This window comes from Podarcis gaigeae (assembly GCF_964106915.1).
Source record: "Podarcis gaigeae genome assembly, chromosome: 5".
Taxonomy (NCBI): domain Eukaryota; kingdom Metazoa; phylum Chordata; class Lepidosauria; order Squamata; family Lacertidae; genus Podarcis; species Podarcis gaigeae.
Window position 1 is genome coordinate 45,356,496 of NC_139681.1, and position 25,982 is coordinate 45,382,477.

The 25,982-nt window shown below is 38.3% G+C and overlaps 1 protein-coding gene across 1 annotated transcript; it reads right to left on the reverse strand.

Moving 5' to 3' along the window:
* Positions 1-1,947: 1,947 nt before the first annotated feature.
* On the reverse strand, positions 1,948-25,877 carry ABRAXAS2 (abraxas 2, BRISC complex subunit). Its single transcript, XM_083741459.1, has 9 exons — positions 25,761-25,877; positions 18,572-18,662; positions 17,884-17,920; positions 14,836-14,902; positions 12,841-13,031; positions 10,971-11,090; positions 10,029-10,113; positions 7,434-7,548; positions 1,948-4,059 (listed from the first exon to the last, which is right to left on the reverse strand). The coding sequence occupies exons 1-9, from the start codon at positions 25,830-25,832 to the stop codon at positions 3,590-3,592; spliced, it is 1,248 nt and encodes a 415-aa protein (XP_083597585.1). The 5' UTR covers positions 25,833-25,877; the 3' UTR covers positions 1,948-3,589.
* Between the last annotated feature and the right edge of the window lie 105 nt (positions 25,878-25,982).

The window sequence follows — 25,982 nt, forward strand, 5'->3', positions numbered from 1 at the left end:
GAGCTCTGCTACCATAATGGATCATTATTGTCTGTGGAAATAGAGACTCCTATCTCAGCAGAAGTTGCCCTTTCTGCACGAGCTCTATAAGAAAAAGGATGGTGCGCACCAGAGCCCACACTGAGCAGGAACCGATTATGCTAATAATCCAAGTCCCATGATCAGATAACAGTGCTATGCGGTCATAAGAACAGTGTATACTGACATGTCCATTTTCAACCTGCCAGATTATTCATCTAGCAACCTGGCATTAGCTGTATGCAAAGAGCAACACAAAAGGCAGACTGATCTGCTTGGTACCATGTCCCTCCATAAGATATATGGTAGATAGGTTCAACAAGCAATATGGGCCACCCTTACCCAACTGTGCCGCCCCCTGATGTTTTGGAGTAGGACTCTCTGACCACTGCACATGCTAACTGGGAAGAATGGGAATTGTAGTCCTAGCCATCTGGAGGACACCAAGTTGGAGAAGGTTGATCGCAACAATTTCTAAAAATGGTTCCTGACATTAAAAAAACCCACATTTATTTATTTCAATCCATTTATGCCCACAATTCAAAAATGATTCAAGCAGTTTAGAAAAACTACACCACCAATTAATTTTTTAAAAATTGTCTCTGTGTGAAACCCAAGTTTCTTGTGAACTAAGAAACTGATGGAACAAATCAGGTTTGTGTCTGGCCTGTGCCTGCATGGGAGACTGCATGGCAATCCCCACGTACATTGCCTTAAGCTTAGTTATGGAAAGCAAAATAAAAATACAGGAGGATACATATAAGTGGGGCTCAGACAATCAAATCCTCTTTGCAGAAGACTATGCTGTGCAATAGCAAACCCGCTACAAAAGCTAGACCTGTTTCCGACTACAAAACACTTACCATTCTGCCATTTAGAATACATCTCAGACAATATATTAAGCATCTAGGCAGACAAAAGCAAGCTGCCACCATAGTAACAAAGATTATAATCACTTGATTTCTTCAGTGGTGATAAGGGAACAAATCTAAGGACATTGCTTCTCCCCATAGTATAATTTGTTTTTACATAATACAAATGTATATGCAAAATAACTGGTTGAGTTGTTAGAAAAAGGAGAAAAGGCGGCAGATTAGTCTCCAAAAGAGAAGGTTAAAAACAAGTTACTGCATGGAAGTTCCTATTCCCAGCTGAGTCTGGATCCCAGTAAGTATAATGGAAGAGGGCTCATATTCACACCAGATACTGCTGATGGGACAAGCATTCCATCTGTGTTATACAGGCATTATGGTCAGTCATAACCTAACACATAACTAGAGATAACAATTACAATGAACCAATAGGGCAGGACGGTCAGTGATGGTACTTCTACTGGAGATAATTATGCAGGTTTGTACGGATTCTGAGTTACTTAGAAATTGATGCCAATGAAGTGTATGCCTCTGTAACCCCAATTTACGAAGAAACAGGCAACAGATTTAAGACCACAGGTTTTATAACAGATTATTATTATAGGTGATGTAATATTTCAACATCATGATTTTTCCACTGAGAAATTAGATATGCCAATATTTGTAGAAGTAATTTGTGTGTATAGAAACATATTCAACATTATCCAGACTCAGCTGAGTCACTCATGCAAATGGAGTTGCTACCTCCAAAAGTTGTTGTGATGTACTATGCAAAGTAAGGGGATATTTATTAAATTGCTGCTGCCAGTCTTCTGTTGCAAGGATTATAGGTATTTGCCATGCATGAGCAAATGTGAATGGACATTAGAAAAAGTGATTACTACTGTATACAAACCATAATCTCATGGGTGCTCCTCTTTACACTCAGCCAATAGGGGAACCAATATACTGTTTTGTCAATCATTTGTTTCATTGAGGAGTGGATCTTAACACCGCTTTCACTTGCAGATGCGTGATCTCACTGCAATGAAACATTGCTGACAGATATTAAAAGATAAAGGATTAAATAAGATTTTATTGTCACATTTAACTGCTTTGTCAGAGATGTACATTAAAAGTTTGAGTGAGATAAAAATAAAATTTCTTGAATGAACTGATGAGATGGCAACAGCACTTATTTAACAAACCAGCACAACAGATGCTTGTAGATACCCAAAGTTAATAAAACCCAAACACACTTTTTGTTAATTAAAACAGACTGCAGCAATGTAAAACAAAACATATCATGTTAAGGCCAAATAGTATGTTAAGTACTGAAAACAGAAATGTTTATAAAGTCCCAAATGTCCAAGGAGATAGAAGTATTTTTATCATATTTCAAAGCCACTTGGTTTTACTTAGTACAGACAACAGAGAGGCGAACAGATAGATGTGGGATTGTTTAGCTACTGAGTTTTTAGCTGTAGGCAATCATATATCTAAAAGAAGTCTTCATGTGGGTTTTTAATCAAGAGTTGGATTAAATAAAACAGAGATGAATTGTTACAGAATCAAAGGTTTGGCATTTGCTAATTGAAGAAAATGCCTAGTTCGATACTTAGTGGCACTATTTTGTATCTTTTGGGCAATTTTTTCCCTGCAAGCATAAAATAAAAAATCTAGTAAGTGCATTCAAAAATTATTTAAACGGATTCCACTTCATGCCTCACAGGTTCTTACCCCAACATGAGAAGAGCTATAGTTTTAATTTAAGAGGAAAACCCAAGGGGATTGCACTAGACAGCCTCTTCCATTCTCCAGGACTTGTTATTTTATTTTTATTTATTTATTTAATTTATTTATTTATTTATTTATCCCACCTTTTTCCCTAACAGAGACTCAAAGTGGTTTACATAGTAAATCTGGATTATTTTGAATGTTGCATGAAGTTTTGCATTAAATAATGACCACATTATTTCACTACTTTCTGCTATGTGCTCTTCATTATTTTTAGAACAAAAATGCAACTGATGATAGTGTGGGAAAGTCACTTTAAATCCACCAAGGGCAGAGTAGTTATGCTTAAGACATTCACTGATGATTTACTGGTAATCGCTTTTCTACATAAAAAGGCAACCATAATTTTAAGTGATAGACATTAGGCTAGTAGAAAAAGATTGAAACAAATTTCATCTCTATTAAAAGAGCATGCAGAGAATATAGCTCACATTTGTTCCAATCAGGCTGCTTGAAATTATCAAAGGTTTTTGTTTCTGGCAATGATCTATTTGGCTTCACCATTAAAAAGCCTGCTGATCAAAGTTCTTAGAAATGCCCCCCTCCCCCAAAATTCAAGGCATGATAGTGCACGAGGTAAGCTTTGATTTGAGATCATTAGAGTGAGCTTAGTTGCTAAATTCCATTTTTTTATGGAGAATATGGCAACAAAAGCCACAGGATTCCCCCCCCCCCCAATTTCATTTTGCTTATTTACCAGTACATCCATGAATTTCATCAATATTAGTAGTTTGATTATCCTAATGATTCAATTACAAAACTTGCAAAAATGTATCACAAAAGTGAATAAGCCATCTAAGTTCAAGTCTTCTACATCTGCTGTGCACAATAATCCACTTTTGTAGCCCATTTCCTCCAAGTTAAATCCCAAAATATTTCTGTAACATTTAGGAAAGATAGTGCTATATTAAGCTCATGTTCCATTAGATCTGGGAGATTTGAGTGTTCCTGGAATCTCCATCTGCATGTGTCAGGGGACGAGAATTTCTTGTCTGTGCGTATTCATTGTCAGATGACTCTGTAGGTTCAAGAAAATTCTCACAGTCACTGTCTTCTGATTCATTAACATTGTCACCGACAGTCGCCTGGGAAGAGGATGGCATGGATGTTCCATTGCCTGAAAGCTTCAATCCTGTATTTGTGGAAACATAACTGGAAGAGCCTACTGCTTGAGGTCGAGGCATGAAAACATTGCTTTCTAGAACACCAGGGCGTATGGCACTGTCGTGATTGATTACACTCAAGTCAGCATAAGGAGGAGGAGGATCAGAGGCATCGGGTTCTTCAAGATTACTACCTTCTGCAACAAATCCAGCATGGGACATTCGGGGGATAAATATAGGCTCCAGGGTATCATTTGACATTTGTCTGCTTAAGATGGCCTGCTGCAGTCCTACAAAAAAGTGGGAAAATAAATGTAATTAGCTGTCAAAACAAGGTATCTTAATGTGGCAAACTGCATAAAATTTTGATATCATGGGCACTGAAAAGAAACTCACAATGCACCTATGTATTCAACTATGTTTAAGTAAGTCATTTGAGTGAAAAACTGCCAATGTTAAACTGACTGAACTAGTTTTCCTAGAATTCACTTTGCTAGTACTAGCATGCTTCATTATTGAAATGTCTTGCAAGAAGTTAAACCCAGTGCCAAAGTGAAGTGGAGCAATTTGGTTTAGTTAACTCAAACGGACAGGATTTCTCAAAGGCAGGCACTAACACAAACTTGATAATAGGCTACTTTAGGTGCATTTATTGCCTCTCAAAAGAGAATTCCTCATGGGCAAAAAAGAATGGTACAGTTACAGCAGAGTATATATAGCATACATGTATTATGCCTCACAGCAGAGGATTGTACTTATGCAGGAAAAGACTGAAGTAAAACCATTTAAAGCAATTTCAATTGGCTATTATTTTGAAAAGCCAAAACCACAACCTAATATTGAGAAGTATGCTGATTTTTAGGCAAGAGAATTCCTAAAAGCCCTGAACCACAAAACCATCAGATACAGATTTCTCATTTCTGACCTCTTTCCTCAAATGGTACTGAGACCAACTGGGATGAGATCTATGTATCTCTGAACTATACAATAGTAACTTTAATTTTGATTCTTAGCTAATGAGGCACTGAGGTTTTGAACACTAATTTAGAACTATCACATACCATCTGTCACGGTCAAATGAAACTAAACATGCATATAATCTTTTCAAAAGTCAATCTTCTAATGTCAGAAGCAGTATTTTGTGTCTCTAAAATTGAAGGATTTCCCCCCCCCCCCAAACTTTTCAATACTCCTTTGGTTCTTCTGCACAGTGTGGAGAGAATGCAGTGGGCAGAAACCATGCAAAATGAGTTCTATCACACTATCAGGCCTATTCAGCTCTCACTTTGGTTACTTGCTACCTTACCCTAAAAGCTTCTGCTTCTTGTCTTATGTCTTTCACAGCATATCTGAGCAATGCGGTTTCATCAAAATAAATCCCCACCACAAGGCAATTAGACAAGGGAGTGGATAGGACAGCATAATATTAAAATATACACAAACAATAGGGTTTGAATGAGCCCAAAAACTGTAGAGAAACAGAAATAACTGCTGTGTAAGTAACTGTATTGACCCAATTTTATTTTAGGGTTCTAAATGAATGGCATAGGGTTTTACCCTTGTCAAAATATACAGTCAAACCTCAGATCCCGAGCACCTCCGTTTTGGAACGTTTCGGCTCCCGAATGATGAAAACCCGGATGTAAATGTTCCGGTTTTCGAACATTTTTCGGAAGCCGAACGGCTGATGAGGCTTCTGCCTGAGTTGGAAGCCATGCCTCGGTTGTCCAACATTTTGGAAGCCGAACGGACTTCCGGAATGGATTACGTTCAACAACTGAGATTTGACTGTAATGCCTGATTTTAACATGGATAGTATACTGATAAGCAAGTAAAATCAAACCCCAGGGAAAAATAAGCATGAAAGTGAAACGCATTCAAGAGCTAGAGAAAAATAATCTGTTGTACTTAGTTATAACTGAAGAACTTGTTCTATACTTGCCATTACCCTAAAGCTTATGTACTTATGGAAAATCTAGTGACTGTTAAACCACTCAGAACTGCTATGCCTCAAAATCAACACACTGCAGAAAGAAATATATTATCCTTCCAATACTCAAACTTGGTATTTAATGGGCTATCCATCCAATCATGTTTTGAACCGTTAGTCATGTATATTGGAGAACTACTTGATAGAAGATCAGAGTAGCACTTAAAGGCCAGGATCACATTTAATACGTCAGAAGCTACATTTGAAGAGGCAACAATAAATAAAAAACAAACATTGCTCCCTAGTGCTGAAATTTCCATCGCACATTTATCTGCCCTCAGCATTTACTGTTTTTTACTTTTAGCATCTCATATATGGCCCTCTCTATTTCTCAATCCACATTTCCTTTAATACTATTTTTCTTTAATCTTATTCCTGATTTCTCCGCTAAGCACTTGCTTGGACTTTCACCACATTCCATCTAGTCATTTAAGTGCCAGCTAATAAACATTTACCTGACATTCAGAATACATCTGAAGGCAGCCCTGTTCAGGGAAGTTTTTAATATGTGACATTTCAGTGTATCTTTTATCTTTGTTGGAAGCCGCCCAGAGTGGCTGGGGAAGCCCAGCCAGATGGACGGGGTACAAATAAATTATTATTATTATTATTATTATTATTATTATTATTATTATTAGGAATATTTGTGTTCATGAGTAACACAAAGGGGATATGGTCCAATCCAAAGTGAACTGGCCCCCATTAAAATTTTGTTTAGGAAGTTACCCGGTACATATTATGAGTTGACGGGAATGGACTTAGAAATAGAAAACACATGGCTTCCCACTCAGCTATTTATAATTAGCAACAAGTATAATCTAAGTGGTTCCTAATTGGAATGGAAGAACTGCCAGCCATATCCATAGTTTAATAACTATGAAAGCTATACTTCAGATATAAGACAAGCATGTTTTAAGGACACACTTCATTCTAGAGCCCCAGGGAACATACAGCGTATTTCACATCTCTAGATCATAACTGATGCCCATCATTCTGAATACTACAATTAAGTGTCATATTTTGATATTTTCAATGAACATCCCATTCCACATGTCTACATTAGCAGCAAAGTTCCCATCACTACTAATACAATCATCTCCTAGTTTAACCCTTCCCCTGCTTCTTCTAACACTATTTTTTTCTGTTTGTGCTGCAGTTACTCCAGCAAAGATTCTTGTGTTAGGCAGGAACTGCATCACGGATTATCTACCAATTTACAAAGAGAACTGGAACAGTGTTTAAGAATGGTCAAGGGGAGGGTGCATCCCCAATTCTATAATTGTCCCTGTTCATCAGCTTTCCTTACCCCACACAATTAAAGTATACATGATATGCCTGATATTTAGTCTAAGGAGGTGGCCACTCACACAAAACTAGATTACTGAGGTGGTGTATGGTATCATCTCTAAATACCCAATGTGATATATGTAGGGCTCTCCAACCCTACAAAGCAAATTGGGTGGCATGAATGGAATACATCTTTGTTCCATACAAAGATGGACACAAATGGATATCACCCTTAGAAAAGGGTCTGGAACAAAATGCTATTGTGCTATGCACTAAACTCTAAATATTGGATTTGTTTCCAACTGGACTGTGTAATGGAGCACTGCAGAGCTGAGGGTTCGGTCAATTTTCCCAGCCAGGTAGAGAATATTTACAGAAAAGGCTTACTTATTTCCTGCTCCTTTTCTTGTTTCTTTTGCAAGATTTGTGTTTTTAGCTTATTGACTTCTGCCTGGAAAGTTTCAGCAGCTTGTTCACTCTTCTCTACTTCTATACATACTGCCTAGGAGAAATACACAAGGTTAGTGAAAATTCATGTTCAAAAGTCTTAGTAGAAATGCAATGTAGAAAAATCAAGTTCCAAGACACAGCCACTGTGAGATTTTCATAATTCATATACCATGCACCACTTGTGACCAAACCTCAATTACCGGGGATAGAAAGTGAAGTTGCCAAATTTCAACTCTGGGCATCATTGTAAAGTACTGAAGGAATGAAATTTGCACTAAGTTTTAAAAACTTATTTCTGAGTAGACATGGTTAGGACTGTGCTGTATGTTCTTTGGAATTCAATGGTGTTTACTCCCAAGTAGATAGGAGTAATTGCACTCTTAGCAGCCAGATTTTGGCTTCATACATGGCCAAGCTAAGTGTGCTGATGGCCAAGCAACAACTCATAAACCCTCGTTGAAAACAGATAATGCTCTATGTCACCACTTCTCAATCATTACTTACTGGAATCTGAGAACAGTAATGCAAACTGGTTTTATGCCCTGCAGCAAAACTGCATGAGGGTCATGTAATAATCAGGGCAGGTCCACTCACAGCCTGGGATGTAGCACTACAAAAACAGTAAGAGTAGTCCCAAGCCACTAATGCTGACACCAGCTTTGGCAAACCAAAAAATTCAAGTAGTTATTTGGAGGAATGCAAGAGAATGGCCACTCTAGCTGGTGCAGTGCAAAGTTTATTTGCACTACAGCTAATAAGTTGGGATGAGCAGCCTGCTGAAGAAACAGTTTAATAAAAATCCATTTATGCTATAATTGCAATGTATCTAGTGAATACTGGCCAGGTGGGGAATATATTGGGAAGAGGCTTTTTATACGCCTGACTGTTCTTTAGAACTTAGAAATGTAAAAGTTAGATGAGATATTATTATTATTTATTAAATTTGTATACCACCCTTCATCTGAAGATGTCAAGGCATTTCACATGGATCTGTTTTTTTCTTTTTCAAAGAGCTACGAGTGAGAAAGAATGTGCAAGGACTTAATATTTGGGGAAAGCCTAAGTCAAAGATCACAGACTAGCAGACTGTTAAACATAACAGAAAATAGCATAAGCCCACAAAGCATGCACAGGCAGGTTTCTTTAGGTCACCTGTGCACCAACATAAAGCAAGGAAAGTCACATCCCTACAAATATTGGAAAGGGTGATTTCCGGAAAGCAAGAGCTTGCATTTTTTGCTTCAGACAGAGGTTCAACACACTTGCATGATAACTGCAATTACTTAACGTCAAATGTATTTTTAAAAAAGAATAAAACATAGAGATGCACTATTTAAGAGAACCACTAAGGGTATTATTATTTGTATAGATGTTAATGATCACAGCATGGATCATATATATAGAATATAGAAGTGTGCCTCTGAGCATGTGAAAGCAGCCCCTCCATCACTGCTGAGAAACCTAACAAGCCTCTATACAACTGAGATAAGGTAGGTAAGCTTGGGCAACTTTCTTCTTAGAAATTAACTAGTGGGTGCTTTCATGTAGTTCCCCCTCAATCTATAAAACCTGGTTAGCTATCTACCTGATGAACATTTTTAGTTTTTTAATCTGTTTTGTTTTATTGAACATCTTATGTATTTCATAATCTACATTCTATTACTGTAAATCGTTCTGGGACTCCTCAAAACAATATATAAATATATTAAACTAAACTACCATATGTGTATGTTATGAATCTGAACAATAAAGAAGTGGCACAAATGATGCAGTTTCAAATCAACCCACAGGATTCAAGAATAAAAGGGAGATGGCAACTTCATGCATAGCGGGAGTAGTTATGGATGCTTACTGTACCACCAGTAATGCCTTAAACCAGGTTTCAGACACATAATTGGGGCAGCTACCTAAGTGTAAACATGCCATTATGGCCTTAATTAAACTTTGGCACAATGGCATCCAGACCTTGAAAAGACCAGATAATAGGAAAGACCAGTAGGGTCTGAATCACAGAAAAGGAAGGACTGGAGCAAAGAGGGATTTCCATTTTCTGCTAATTTTAAATGCTACAGTATTCTTTAAAGATCCCTTATCAAATATTTCAGACACACACACACACACAGCCTTAATGCATTATACAGTAGGGCCTCAATTTTGCAATCAAGTCCAGTGGAAAAAGCCCTTCAGAAGAATGCAGCCGCAAAGATTCAGCATTTTGCCCATGCATATCCTAAAGTGAGATCTGGACATAGGACAATTTGGCCTATCTCCTTGACAGCTACTTTCAGTCTTAAAGCAGGGAAAACTTGTAATAGACAATTATTACCTACAATTCTTATGCTAGAAATTTCTGTTCTATTAAGCATTATTAACTAAACATTTTAATTAGTTGATTTGACTTAATATAGCTTAACTATTCACAATGTAAGTTGTTCATGAAACATTTAAATTCAAAATGAAAATTTTACTGTAGCTTTGCATTAGTAAGCAGAAAGTTGTCACAATAAATACAGAACATTAAAGAAGAATTACCTGTGCTTTTTCTTGAAGTGCATTATAAACCTGATATATAGCCCTGATGTCCTTCATCACACCATCTTTATCAAAAAAAGCAGTACTAAAAATACATCAGAAATAATGTGTTAGAAATGGGCAAATCCTGCTTTTCCAAGATGTCTTTTACCCTTCAAAAGGGTTTACCTTTCAGAGCCATACTCCAGGAAGCAAGGCCTGGACTGCTGAAGCTGTCTGAAAAGGATAGCAGAGGTTTCGATTTGCAGAAAAATGAGGGAGGCAATTTTTGTCAATTCCATTCCCCCCTACAGTTCTGTGTGCCACTGCACATGTTGCTCCAAAGGATCCCCAATCCAAGCAAATTGACCAGGGGGTGAGGTTTTGCAGAGGAGAGGGAAATTGGCAAAAATTGCCTCCTTTCCTGTTCCACTGATTGGAACTAGATCAAAGAGCCTTCCATCAAGTAAAAAGACACCATTGGATACAATCCAAAGTTATTTTTGCACAACCTGATGTTATATTAACACAAAAGAAACATTTATTCCACAAAGTAAATAGACTGAATATTTATTGCACACAAAACAAACAAAAACAAAAAACAAACCATGACAAACTAAAAGCCAACAAGGAGCCTCATTTAAGCCAATAAAAGTCATACACATGGAGATCTTCTACAGTTAACGTTGGTCACATTAACGTTGCTTTTCTTGATAATTTGCTTTATCCCAAATAAAGTTTTTGACTTATTTTTCTGCTTCTCTGTACTGTTTAAAAAATAGCAGCCATTAAACAAAATCAGATAACCAAGAATGCTCTAGATCTGCTCCTGGTGATATCTAAGAGAGTCATGATAACTGAAATCAACGGATCCACTGCAAGTATGACTAAGTTAGCGATCACATGCATTTATTTCTAGGCACACCAAAATGGCATTTGTTACATATTAAAAACAATGCTCACCCATGCTCCTTAATAACTTTGGTATAATTTTGGGAAGTATTTGGCACTGAAGAGACCTTGTATTCCTGTTGGCTTGTGTTGCCTAGGTTAGGAATAGTAAGTGACACTCTTTGATTATACCTGCAGAAAAAGTTTAGAAATATGAGGTTACTTTCTGTAATGTTATTTCCCTACAAGAGATTCCAGTCATAATAATCACCCAGAAGAGCCTATTGCCTTACTACCTCCCCACAATGATTAGGGTTTCAAAAAGCTACAATTAAGAAGGAAATACAACCTAGCAGTTCGAAAGCATGCCAAAAGTGCAAGTAGAAAATAGGTATCGCTCCAGCGGGAAGGTAAACGGTGTTTCCGTGTGCTGCTCTGGTTTCGGTGTTCCATTGCACCAGAAGCGGCTTAGTCATGCTGCCACGTGACCTGGAAAAACTGTCTGCGGGCAAACGCCGGCTCCCTCAGCCTGTAAAGCGAGATGAGCGCTGCAACCCCAGAGTCGTCTGTGACTGGACTTAACTGTCAGGGGTCCTTTACCTTCACCTTTTTTTACTTTAACATACTAGTTATGATCTTAAGTGCTGACACCCGAACAAACCATTAGCAGTAAGTAATGACACTAGGCTACAACTTGCAGCTTACTCCTAGTAGTACACCAAGACCAGGGGGGAAATGCAGCACTCATGATTTCTCTCAATGCACCAGCATGCTTGCTTATACGCAGTAAGTCATAGCTTGCAGTACATGCAAACCAGAACATTAAAGGAATGCAACCTAGCTTTTGTTCACCAAACTATAAAATATAACTCACAGCTGGAAAATGTTAATGATGGCTATATAAGAAAGAGGTTATTACCCACCACCACTAGAAACCAAATAGGTTTTTTTTTCTAAATAGCTTTAAAAAAAAAAAGGTGAAGCATAATATTTAATTTTTAAGTCGCATTGGTTAAAGCTGTTTCCCACTAATTATCAGCTACAGTTTTAGGTGATTGCTCAATTAATTAAAGTTTGCAGTCCTATATGCAAGTACAACCAGACAGATCAGCTATAGAAAGCCAATTTGTGATTGGGGTATTTTCATGACTCTCAAATATTTTAGTTTCTAGTTACTCTTGTGGGCCACCAAGTATCTTTAATGAAGAGACAGCAGAATATTTACTAGCAGATATATTGAGAATACAGTTTTCAATAATAATAATAATAATAATAATAATAATAATAATAATAATAATGTATTTGTACCCCTCCCATCTAACTGGGTTGCCCCAGCATGATTATGATTATAATCACGATTATGATTATGAGGCATAATGGCATTCACTAAACTAACAAGACTCTAAAAACTAACAAGACTCTAAAAATGAATCCTTCTCAAGTTGGTTTTATCCAATAATAATTCTTACAAATTCCTACATTATATTTTCCATATACAGGCAATGACCAATTAACTGATGGCACATGCATGCACAGCGCTGAACCCAGAAGTGACCTGAAAACATCACGAAATGAGTCACTAAAAGGGCAGAACAGGGTGCGGGGAGCTTATACATGCTCTGCCAATGCATGCTTGGGCCAGGAACAGAACCCCTGTACAAAATGGTCATTTACTGTAACTCCTCTTTCTGGATATATTACTCAGCAGTTTTATATAATTAGGGGGAAATCCTGACAGCTTCCACAGAAGAGCATATACTTCTGGATTTTGTCTGTGGATTATGTCATCTGGTACAATACACACCAGCTATTTAGCACTTGAAGCAACTGAAACACTCAGAGGAAAAGCAACTTGCACATCATCTGTGACTATTACTTTTTTAATTACAAAAATCATTAAAATGGACGAACAGTTTCCCTCCACATCTTATAAACTGTTTACCTTCGGTTTGGTCTAAAGAGAACATATTCTAAAGCATGTGTTGAGTTATTTGCAGTTGAGATGAAACTGAAGAGAAGGAAGACAAGATCAGGCACTCCAAGAATCTGTGTCAGCTGTTTATGAATGATGTGTTCTCTATATGACATTTGTTGCTGGGTGTTTCTCCTAAATCTGTACCATCCAATAACGTTCTACAATAAAGATTGAATTGAGGGAGTATTAACTGAAGGATAAAAATTGCATCTCAAAAGTACATTCAATATAGATTAATTATGAAGTCCCAACATGATGCCAGAATTCTTAAGCCTAATTATTCCAATCAAAGAAATAAATGGCATTCTGCAAGATAGCATTGTTGCAATCTAGAGAAAATCGAATCCCTTCATGTTACCAACAATCCCATGCTTCAGGAAATATTACACTTTGCAGTGACAGGAAAACTTCTGTTTCAAAGACAGCAGATATTATTATTGAAGTACATTCAATTTAACTTGCATGCTGCTTATCACATGATCCTTAAAAGCTTCTTTTCCCTCAAGTCCTTATGTTTTTCTACTGTTTAAGTAGCAAACCCTTTTATGCCTGTGGGCCACATTCAACGTTATCCAATGCTCCGAGGACCGCATGACGCTCTCTCTCTCTCTCTCTCATACCGCAGGGGAGAGAAAAATCTCATCTTTAAGTTGTTATAGGTAAAGAGAATGAAAGCTCTCAGCTCACACTACTGCAGCAATGGGGTTCAAGAGCGCCCACTCTCCTTGCTCATCAGGTCTGCATTCTCATCATCAACTGATCTGGACAGAGAGATTGAAACCTCTCTGGTCACACCAGCTTGATGGGGGCTCAAATGCAACACCTCCCTTTCCCAGTTTAAAAATGCACCATCAATGCAGCCAAATTGTTGAGGGGTGTGGGGAGCTGCTAGAAATGGTCTGCAAAGCCAAATATAGTCACTATCAACCTCTGCTGTAGATACAAAGAAAACAGTACTAAGATACTACAAAATTTCCCTTCTTCAGAACTGAAGAAGAATAAATAGAAAACTGTTATTGCATATTTAACTGTGCACAATAATTCCTACAATTATTTAGATCTTACTTGAAAGGAAACTAAAAGAAACCCCTCTCTATATTTCAAAGAGAACGGAAAACGTTTTTTCCATGGAAGCCACAGGAAAGATGAAAGCGATGAGGAAGTTCCACCCGATTACCAGCTGTAACTGAGAGTTAGGCTGCTGATTGTTATGAACCACTAAGTCCCTTTTAATGTCATTGGCAAAGGTTTTCCCCCCTTTCATTTTTAAAAGAAATTTAGAAAGATATAGAACAAAACACAAGATATGGCAGTGTCCCAGTGAACTAGCGAGTACAATAAAAAAATTGCATGAAGAGAAAAACCAACTACAATTCTAAAAAAAAGTCTTTCCACACTGTTGAGTGCTGACCACGTGAGTTAGAAGTAGTGGGCACTGCTCTGCTGTGGGTATACCCCTTTGGTAGGAAGTTAAAGAAAAGTAGTGCTAGAAAACCTATTTCCTAAAAGAAGTATTGGGAAATTCCTTGGGGTTATATCCTACATCTCATCCCATTTAACATTGACATGAAACTGAATTAGGTCAAGCAAAGGGAGCAACAACTACAAAAAAAGTTAACATTTAGGCAATTCTTCTTCACCAGTCCTACAGGATTCAGAGAGATTGAGAGATGGCTCAGAGGAGAGACAGGGGGCAGAGCTCCCCATTATCAGTTGCCTGTGAATGCTCACTGGGATACTTTCCCTTCTTTTATTTTTTACATATCCTTTTCACATACGGTGTGTGAGTGTATGTGCATACAGACTGCCCACAAACACTTGGGACAAAAAAGGTTAGCCATGCCTGGTCTAATATTTAACATATTTCCCTTCATCATTCTTTATGACAAAATGTTACGTTACTTTTTCTTCAGGCCTTACCGGTAGCACAGAGAAAAAATTAATAAAGAAGTGCAGACTTACTTTTCTCTGATCTTTAAGAATCCTATCCAAATTCTCTTCATTGACTTTGCCCGCATAGTCATAAAAGCTTAAGAAAGAAAAAAATAGGTTTGGCTTAGAATCAAGTCAGTGATGTTTCGTGGAATAAAATGTAATATACTGTAAAGGTGTGTCTGAGGCTGCTTATTCACTACATCCATGAACGATTAAACCTTATAGAGAAATATTATGGGGAAGTTAAACAGCTAAGTTATGAAAAATAACATATGTACCCCTGAAAAAAGTCTGCTATTAAATGTTGAGTTTCACAGGTAACAAATCTACAGCTAATGTTTATAAAAAATTATCTCAACTAGCTCTTAGATGTATTAGATGTACTGTATAAGCAGAGCATAATCTCTATTCAAACACAACACTGTAAGGAACAATTAAGTAAGGCAAACACACCCAGTATGCAAGTATCCACACTCAAAACACCCACTGTGTGTGTAGAATAAACACATATAAAATATGCATTTTTAGAGATTTTATAATGAGATTTGTAAGGCATGTCTTTGAAATGAAGATGCATCCTTCAGTTATTATCAGATACCATTTTTATCTCCCTAAAAGCAGTTCTAAACAATTAACTTTCTTAGCCTCCATCTCAAAGAGGTTAACATGAGCATCACATATTTATATCAGCATCAAGCTGGAGCCGTCATTTAACTGAGCATACATAGTAACTAAATACCACAAATTTCTACATCTGAAGAGAAACTTAAGTATATCCTGTATTAGAAAATGACATTCGTTCTAGACTTATCTGCTAAATTATTAGCCTCTTTGTAGAGGAAGTTTACAGTACATTACACTCATTGACAGCAGTCAGTCTAATAAAGAAATTTTCTTTTTAGAGTATTGTGACACTAAAGGCACAGTAAAATAGGCATCTATTTGAACCATGTTAGTTTCTTATTTCACACAAGTGCTACTATTTAGCAAAACAAAGCCTATTCTTATACAGAACAATGTCAAAGGTTTATTTGTCTTAAAATAAATCACTATCAGATGCTGTGCATTGTGTACAAATTCTTATTCCTGTACATGTTTAAGCAAAAGAAGAGGTCTAACTCCATTGACAACAACATTGTATAATCTGAACTGAATTTATTTATTATTTTATATTAATGTATAAAGATTTTCTTGATTTACAAAGTATGTGCAATGTCTCTCTCTCGTATTTTTTTTCATGTAACACTTTTTTAAAAAGAACAAAACAAATCGGTTTCATTTGTTGAGACATTAGGAGGAATAGGGGGAAAGAGGTGGAGGGGGGGGGAAGATGAGTGGGGGTGGGGTCGGGTGGTGATGTTCTGAACTGAATTTATAACAAATGTTTTTGTATATATAGACACCTATTGCTTTCAGCTTTCAACTTTCCTATGTGGAAGTGCTGGTATTTCTAGGATTGGCAGAAAGTTTCAGACAACTTCTGAGAGCCAGTATGGTGTAATGGTTACCACTGGACTAGGAACTCAGAGGCTAGGGTTCAAAACCCCACCTGGCAAAGCTCCCTAGATGATCTTCAAGAAGTAAAAAATTAAAAAATTGTCGAGACCAACTAAGTTTGTTCTGGCTATAAGCTTTCGTGTGCATGCTACTGGACAATTTTTAATTTATTTCGACTGCATCAGACCAACACAGCTACCTACCTGAATCTAAATTCAAGAAGTTACCAATTCTCAGCCTGAGCTATCTCACATAGTTTTGAGGATAATATGTAGTAGAGGAGAACCACATACATGGTGTTCAGTTCCTTGGAGGAAAGGTGGAATATAAATGTAATATCATAAAAACATAGAATTAGAGTTGGAAGAGACCCCTGAGTGTCATCTAGTTCAACTCCCTACAATGCAGGAAACTCAACTAGATCATACATGACAGATGGCCATCCAATCTCTGCTTAAAAACCTCCAAGAAAGGATAATCCACCAACTCTTGCTGGAGTCTGTTCCACGGTCAAACAGCTTTTACAGTAAGAAGGTTCTTCCTGATGTTTAGTCAGAATCTCCCTTGTTGTAACTTAAATCTCCGGAGTAGGAGAAAACAAGCTTGCTCCATCCTCCATGTGACAACCTTTTAGATATTTGAAGATGGCTATCAGATCTCGTCTCAGTCTCATCCTTACCAGACTAATAAATAAAATGCTCTAAAAAAGAAGAGAATCCATAAAACTGGAAAGCTCTTGGGACACAGGGGGAAAAGGTGCAAAGGCCACTATCACTAGTGACATTTTCTCTTAACATGTATCATGCTTAAATAAAGATTTTAAAAATATGTTTTTGTAAACCACTTACAGGATCTTTTTAATTTTTACAATTATGTGGTATATAAATTTTGTTAAATGTCTTCATTAAAACATCATGTCAATAAGTGTGATAAATAAACTGGCTGGAAATCTAGAAGAGGATAAATACATACCAAGCAATCATTTTATGGAACTGCCTCAATTAGCAATAGCTATACATTTAACACATACAGCATCAATTATATTACATACAGATCATGGAATCTGTTAAATACTATATGGCAAAAAGTATTCTGTGAATGTAGAGAGCCACAAAATGAAGGAACTGAACCACCTAAAAACAAACTTCCTATTAAATCGCTTGGTACAAACAGGGCAACTTGGCATCTGCATTCTTTTAGCCATAACAATAAATCCACATATCCCTAGAAAGCTAGTCATATTTCTAAGTCTCTGAAAGGATAAGCTGAATTTTTAAAAAGAATTTATTTTTAAAAGGAGACTTTATAAGGAGAAAAGACTCATTTAAGTATTACTTTTAATGTGATGCATTGCAAACATGTAAAATAATGTATACGACATATGGGAGCTGCCAAGTGCATTCAGGATTTATTTTTGTTCTTTATAAAGTTGAAGGATGTTCTTTCATAACACCTGTGGTATTGATTTAAAAAATAGTAATTAGACTGGATGCTCATTCTGACAGTTATACTAATGTTGGTTTCAGCCCACCTACAATTGGCACAGAGGAAAAAGAAAAAGATGACAAAGTAACTTACCTAAAGAGTTTGGAACAAGGCTCATGATTATGGATATCTGTAACAAGAAATTGACAGTGTAAGTTTCAGTTATACTTTGCATCAAGTGGAAAGCTACCAAGATGTACCCCACATGTTTTTTTCCAAACATCAACCCAAGAGCAAATACCCAATTCCATTTCCCTAAACATATAAAGAATGTTTCTAATATCAATGAAATTAACCTATACAAGTGTTTTGCTCTTTAGTCATATTATTTTTACCATAATCAACAAAAGGGCACTATTCTACAGATATTGGAACAACACTTAGCATTTATAAACATGAAGCCACACTTCCAATCCAGTGGCTTCCTTCCCCCTTAGGAACTGAACTGTATTTCAAGCACAAGAAAAAAAGTATGTAACTCAGCTGTGTATCTGCTGGACTAGAAAAACATGTACCCAGGTGCAAATGGCCTCATGAAGTAGCTGTTCCTTTCTTGACTACCTGTCCCCGAAGCCTTGAAGTGTACACCTGGGATGTTTTATCATATGCCACAGAAAGTAGAAAATCAAGTAGTAGTAATGAACAGAGCTCCAAATATTTCTGTCAAGAAACTTACCGGACCAATTTTTGATAATTCAAAGCATTAAACATGGGAGTGAAATGAATGAATGAATGAATGAGGTTCAACTGTAGTGCAAGTTATTAAACTGTAGCTACTTACCAATAACTTGCAGAAATTCAATGTTGCTGATTTGAGAGTCACTAATACTAAATGTCTCCTCTTGCCTTATCTCTCCCAAAAGAAAACCTTCCTATAAAATTGAACAAAATAATTATGATTAATGACAAAACCTACAATTGTACTCCATCATGTTTTATCTTCATGCAGTTTTCATAACTACATGTAACTGAAATTATTAAGGGCACAATCCAAGGTTGCACAAATGGACCTCTACTCACAGAATAGAAGCGTACAGTTAAGAGGTACCCCAAAGGTCATCTAGTTCAACCCCTGTAATGCTGGAATCTCAGCTAAAGCATCCATGACTAATGGCCACTCAACCTTTGCTTTAAAACCTCCAAGGAAGCAGAGTCTACTGCCTCTCTTGAGAGTCTGTTCCATTGCTGAACAGCTTTCACTGTCAGAAAGTTCTTTCTGATATTTAGTCAGAATCTCATTCTTGTAATTTGAAGCCACTGGTTTGAGTCCTACTTTCCAGAACAGGAGAAAACAAGCTTGTTTCCTCTTCCAGGTGATAGCCCTTGGGATATCTGAAGATGGCTATCATATCTCCTCTCAGTCCCCTCTATTCCAGGCTAAACATACCCAGATTCTTCAACTGTTCCTCATAAGGCTTTGTTTCCAGACCCTTGATCATCTTAGTTGCCCTCCTCTGCACATGTTCCAGCTTGTCAACATTATTCTTAAATTATGGTGCCCAGAATTGGACACAGTATTCCATGTGTGGTCTGACCAGGGAAGAATAGAGTGGTACGTCTGGACACCATACTTCTGTAGATGCAGCCTGGAACAGAATTAGGTTTTTTGGTGCTGCATCACACTGTTGACTCATGTTAAGAGTACTAAGACCCCTGGATCCTATGGGGTTAATAAGCTTTCTTTCTGAATCAAAGTGGGCACATGTTTTAGCTGGGATCATTCCAGGGTTGTGCATGTGTGAGCAGACTAGACTTCCATTCATGCAGTAGGATAAATTCACTCATCAAAGAGATAGATTGCTAAATCAAAATTCCAGGATGGCTCAATAGTAGCCTCATGCAATAAACTATGTTATATCAAAGACTGTTAAATGTTTTCCCTTTATTTCCTATTTAAATTACCTTGAGATTTTGTATATTCATTATATATAGTGGAATGCCAAAAAGTTATTCACTGGAATATCACTGTTGACTGGTTAAGAAATTATTTTGCACACAATACTAACCTATGGCTTACCACTGCCTCTCTTCTCTTATGCAGCCAAAATGGCTTCACTAGTATATAATTTTCCTGAATTTGGTTTCAAAATAAGCAAACTTCAAACCATGGGTTTGTTTTCAACCAGAACCCCTGACAAGAAGCAGAGATTCAGAAAAAAAAATTAGGGGAAAATGCTGGTTAAGTCCTTCACTTAGCTGAAATAGAGGAGGAAGTCTACAAGCCTGAGGGTTTGCTTTGTCTCAGTTCCAGCTTATACACATAGTGCTCAACCAAGGACATGGTTGAGCACTGTGTGAATGTGGCCAGTGTGTCACACAGGCCCCTGCTGGAATTATGAAGCAGGTTCACAGAGGCAGAAAATTTGGGACCTTTAAATTCTGTTTACGGAACACAGCATTTTCAATTCTTAGCACAGGACTTATGTTTACATCCTATCACATCAAGACTATTTTCTTCCTACAGTGAAGTCAGATGTAACCCAAAAAGGGGCTTAGAAAGATATGAAAATAAGAGCAAGACAACGATAAAGCTTGCTGAATAGAGAAGGTAAAAACAGCAGCTTAGAACTTCTCTTGTTCTCTGTAGTCTATCCTAAGTACACAAATGGAATTTGAAAGTTGCCTTCTTCACTTCACTTTTAAAAATAGCATGCAAGCTACTTGGTTCTGAAATAATGTATAGAGCAAGCATTCCACAGATAAAACAGGACTACAAAATGCTATCAGAGAACACAAACCAGAGCATATTTGCGAAAGCTACAATCCAGTAGCTGCATACTGCAAAATGTAGGCAGAACATTCCTATTTGGGGCTTTGGAACAGCTTGCACTTTAAGAAGCTTGCCTTCCAGAGCAGACAACAGAATTCACTGATCCGAAGTTAAAATTGTTTAAGTTGCAAACAAAAAGTTCATCTGAAGGACAAAAAGTACTGAATTTAGCACACAGATCTGTGAATAAAGCATAATGCAACAGAAACCAAAGATACCATTAACTTATTTGTTTGCTATTTATCAACAAGCAAAATAAAATTAAAATAGGCCTGTTTTCCTAAAACAGTCATATTGTTTTACCCAATAAACCACAAATTTGGGGAATATTGTTTTCCAGATCTATACTCTACCTTGTTATCCCCCAAAGTAGCTCATATAAACTTAAACACAATTAATGGTAATCCAAAAATCCATTAAAATTCAACTGCAAATTAGTTTTTTGTTTGAAACAAGAAAAAAAAACAAAAATTAAAACAAAGCATAGCATTTTTATGGTGTTAGGAACCTCTTAACAAGAGGTGTCTAAAGATTCTGAACAGAATATGTTACATTGTTCTTAAGTGTCTTCTTCCCACAGGTGAACAGATTCCATCTATGGATAGAATAGCATAGAGGAATATACACTGAAAATATAACATGAAAATTCTACACGATTTCATGATCATCATTCCAAAAGCACTTTTTTTTGAGGGGGGGTATTGCTAGTATATGCCCAAAATAGCAAGAGAATTATGAAGGAGCTGCACATATGCTCAATATGCTTACTGTTCAATAAGCCAAAACACATTATGGAACTCCTACTATGGTTTCAATTGGACAACACCAAACAATGCCAATGTGACAAGCCTCTCCGATCCCTTCCTCCCTGCCCCTTCTATGCAGCGATCCCTCCATTCCTGTTGGTAAACTGAAGGATACAAATACATGCAAAATGGCAAAATGTATCATTTAAAACATTTTCTAGCCTACCCAGCAACCTCTAAACTCTTAGAACATCTTACAGGACATTCTAATAACAATGAGAAGAAACACATTTCTGCAAGTAGTATAAAAGCAGTAAACTGGGAATAGATGAAAGAGTCATGGCAATTAAATAAAAGTTAACCAGTTTAGGAAGTCTGTGTGAATAAAGTGTCAGAATCATATGAAGTTTGGCACCTAAGTGAGCCTCCCTGTGAAGAACATTCAGCAACAGAGAAAGCCCTTTCCATGGCCCCCCCCCCCAATACCTCAAGGACCAGCTCTCCCCATGTGAACCAATCCGGACCCTGTGATTATCATCTGAGGGCCGTCTTTGTGTGCACCCTTCATGGGAGGCCCAGAGGCAAAAAAAAGAACAGACATTTTATGTGTTCCGTGTGTGTGAAATGCTCTCCTCAGGAGGTTTGCCTGAAACTGTTGGTACATATCTTTAGGCACCAAGCAAAAACATTCCTCTACAATCTGACCTTTGGCTGTTAACTATCTATGGCCTTTTAAAGTTGGGGGGGGTTGCTTTTGTTTTTAAAAAGATGCTTTGATTTGCCTTCAGCAAGACAAAGCATCCAATAAATTTAGTAAGAATGATATATATACAGGTGGCAACCATTTTGCACATGTTCAATTGGCGTATGACCAGGGTTATAAACTCAAATACGTAGGTTAGGCACCAAATGGCTCCTTCAACCAGGGTTACAGTTTCAAAAGCAGAAAGTCTAATTGCCATTTTGGGGCACAATTCATTCTGATTTTGCAGATAAAATATAACAGTATAAAGTAAGCAGCACCCAAAACGCTACCAAACCATTCTATGTTCTATGTGAGCTCTCTCAATTTTTGGATTATTAATATAAGATTTAGAATGTAGAATGGTTTGGTAGCGTTTTGTGTGCTGCTTATGTGCTACTTACTTTATACAAATAAAATATAACAGACAGAGTTCTAAAGGATGTGGTGCCAGTGTGTGAAAACAGTCAAGATTCAAGGATCCCCAGACATGCACCTCCAGATAGTGGAGACATCAGGTACCATCCTGGTGCCTGGGCATCTTCACTTGGTCGCAAGTGCCGATAGCAAAGTGCAAAATGTGCCTGGAAAATTTGGAACACTGCGTGTGGCTGCTGACACAGACATCATTTTCGGCCCCAGAAGGAGGAATGGGATGGGCTTATTCTCACTCTGCTGACATGTGCAATGACCCAGAACCCAACCCCCACTGTGGAAACAAGGAGTTGCCCATACAGAAAACTAACTAACTAACTAACTAACTAACTAACTAACTAACTAACTAACTATTGAGATATGTATTGAATCATGTTAGTGAAGTGTCCCTGATCCCCAACCCAGTCAGTTAAACCAGAAGGATGCCATCTAGTATCCAAGAACACTGAAAGCTTCCAGGTGGAGTCTTTTCTTTCCCCAGCATAAATGTTATCCGTCATAGTAAGGACCACTGTTTCATTGTTAAATCCAGCTTGAAATACATCTGCTCAGTGAAACTGGAAATTCACAGCCATCACTTTCTTGAGCACTTTGCTCTAAAAGCAAATATATGTGATTAACCAGTACTTATGATTGAGGTTTCTTTATGTGTGATCTTAACCATCTTTTTCAATATTGTGGAAGCCACTTGTTCTTACAAGGAGGCTTGTCTCACTTCCTGGCTCCAACCAGTCATTCCTTCTCAGTGTTATAAGCCATCCTTGAAATCCCCAGCAAAGTAAGTTGGTCTGACATATTCAGAGACCAAACTGCAGAATTTATGACATCCAGGCTGAGATAGCTGCAGGTGATTTTATCCTCAAAGCAAATATATTCTACTGCACCTCTATGGGTTTTACGATTACAGTTGTACCTTGTTTTGCGACTGGGTTCCGTTCCAGAGCTTTGGCTTCTAGCTGAAAAGGACGCAGGGCAAAGCGCCACGTATGCGTGTGGAGCGGTTTGCACTTCTGCTCATGCATGAGCAGCAAACTCGGAAATAACCCGTTCTGGTACTTCTGGGTTTGCCGTGGACATTCGCTGGAATGGACGCTAGACAAGGCGGATGTTCGCGGAGGTATTACTGTATCATGTTATGGACGACATTGAAAGCTACTGTAAGCTCCCCTGCCGCCCCCCGAAAAATTATCTTGGTCTACAACAAACTAACAGAATCATGGTGCAGATGCATTTTGCCATCATTATTATTGTCACAGTGGGTCAAAAAATGGGCTCATATGCTGCTACATTTAAGTCTTCTGCCACTTGAGTTCAAACTATCGCCAAACTTGTGTGCAACTCATAACATGTGGTAGGCTGATGTGACAGCCTGAATGTGACAGCCCCATGATTGTAATGGTACCTTTTACCTTGTAATGGTAGCAATGAATTCCAGAGACACACCAACAAAATTTCCAACATACACGTTGAGAACTTCGCAGAAACAAAAGCCTGCAAATCTTCAACACCACACCAGACTACTGATCAGCTGTACAATAGGATTTCTAATCCATCCTTATTGCCCAGCACCAGTTATACTCAGAACCAGAAAAGGAGATGAAGTCTCTGTAGACTGCAGCCAATACCTCCTGTCAGACCACCTGGCCTAGAACTATCCAAATATTTTGTTATCTGACCATCCATCACCAACTGCATCTCATTCTGCCCAAAAGAACTTCAGAAGGACCCATCACCCAGAGATTTGAGCCTTAGGTTTCTAGAGGTCTTAGTCCATTAGTTCACTTACACCACTATAACCATTACACCACATCAGGAAACACTCAGACACATACTAAAACAATGCAACATTGTTAAAGGTATTACAGAATCAGTATAATAAGGTGTATTGATAAAGAACTTAAGCAAGGAAACATACAAATAAAACACCACCAACAACTATCTAAAGGATAGACTTAACGTCATGCTGCAGTCACCTAGTAGTACTTCTGAAGGGGAACATTCAGAACTTCACCAACTGGTGGGTAGTTTTGTCTCTCAGCTTAAACCAGGGGTAGAAAACCTAAGGCCCGTGGGCCGGATGCGGTCTAATCGCCTTCTCAATCCGGCCCACGGACGGTCTGGGAATCAGTGTGTTATTACATGAGTAGAATGTGTCCTTTTATTTAAAATGCATCTCTGGGTTATTTGTGAGGCATAGGAATTTGTTCATTATTTTTTCCTTCAAAATATAATTTGGCCCACCACATGGTCTGAGGGACCCACGGCTGAAAAAGGTTGCTGACCCCTGGCTTAAACCATCACTATCTATAGCTTTCACCTAGATCTTTTCATCTCCCCCCCCCCCCCCCCAGGTTTCTCACCTAGAAAACAAACAAGTGAGTTACATCCAGTACTGTGGGTTCTCAAAATAAAATAAATTTAATTGAAAAAACAGCATATTTTGCATTCAGTAGTTTTTAGTTTGCCTCACATTTTTGATAATTTAACATATTTTAATAATTTAAACACAAACATAAACAGTTTAGAACTGTCTAGTTTTGCTGTAACTACAATTGCATTTGGCATCCATGCATTACTGCTAATGAATCAGATCACCCCCCCCCCCCCAGAAAAACAAAGCACAGGGAAATGTTCTCTCAGGCTTCACTTGCTCTATTCAATTCTTCTAGCATCCTAACACTGCAGCTTACCACGGCTGAACCCCGTCACTATAAACAAATATAGTTTTTCTTACTACAGCGGTCCGTTTCTCTTTTTATTTTACTGCTCCCCTTGTTTCTATAGGTAAACAAAACAGCTTCTATAGATACATCCAACGAGATTTCTTTCCTTTTAAACAGATTGTATTATCTCCACAGCCAGTCTCTACATGTTGCTTCATAAATACCAAGTGAAAGCGCCCAGGGCACCAGGTTGGGAAAAGCTGCATGACGGCTCCACGGGCGACTTCGTTATCAAGCTCAGCTGTTTTGTATTCTCAGCACGCGTTTTGCTTCTCCTCACCTCGCATGGCTGTCTTCCCGAAAGGTCGCCCACTCGCCCTGCCATCCCCCCCCCCGCCAAACACAGTTTTCTTCCCCCTCGTACCCCGCTTCCCACGGCGGCTCGGCCCAGGCTACCTGCCGCCCCTTTCAGCCGCGCTCCGCTTCCTATCGCCGCCTCCCCCTTCTTCCCTCTCACGATCGTTTCCTCTCGCGCAAGGCTTGCCTCCCCTGCCCCCCCCCCCGGGAAGTGTGTGTGTGTGAGAGAGAAATGTCGCCTCACACGGGGCACTTACATGGTCGGCGCTACTGTTGGTGCTGTAGTAATAAACGGAACTGAACGTGTAGCCTGAAATGGAAGCCGCCATGATGGAGCCCCGCCGCCGCCGCCACCACCTCCGACGACGGTCCCACAAACCACCGCACCTGCGCCTCCCCGGCTCACCCTCGCGCCCGGGCTTCCGGCGAGCGCCGCGAGGCCTCCTGGGAAACGTAGTTTCCCCGCGAACCGTTAGAAG

Excerpts from the sequence above, each read along its gene's own strand:
- ABRAXAS2 (XM_083741459.1), bottom strand. The coding sequence starts at position 25,832 with ATGGCGGCTTCCATTTCAGGCTACACGTTCAGTTCCGTTTATTACTAC. Across the intron at positions 14,903-17,883 it reads CCTTGTTCCAAACTCTTTAG|CTTTTATGACTATGCGGGCA; the intron begins GTAAGTTACTTT and ends TTCTTTCTTAAG. Across the intron at positions 11,091-12,840 it reads CTCTTTAGACCAAACCGAAG|GTATAATCAAAGAGTGTCAC; the intron begins GTAAACAGTTTA and ends CTTTTTCTGCAG.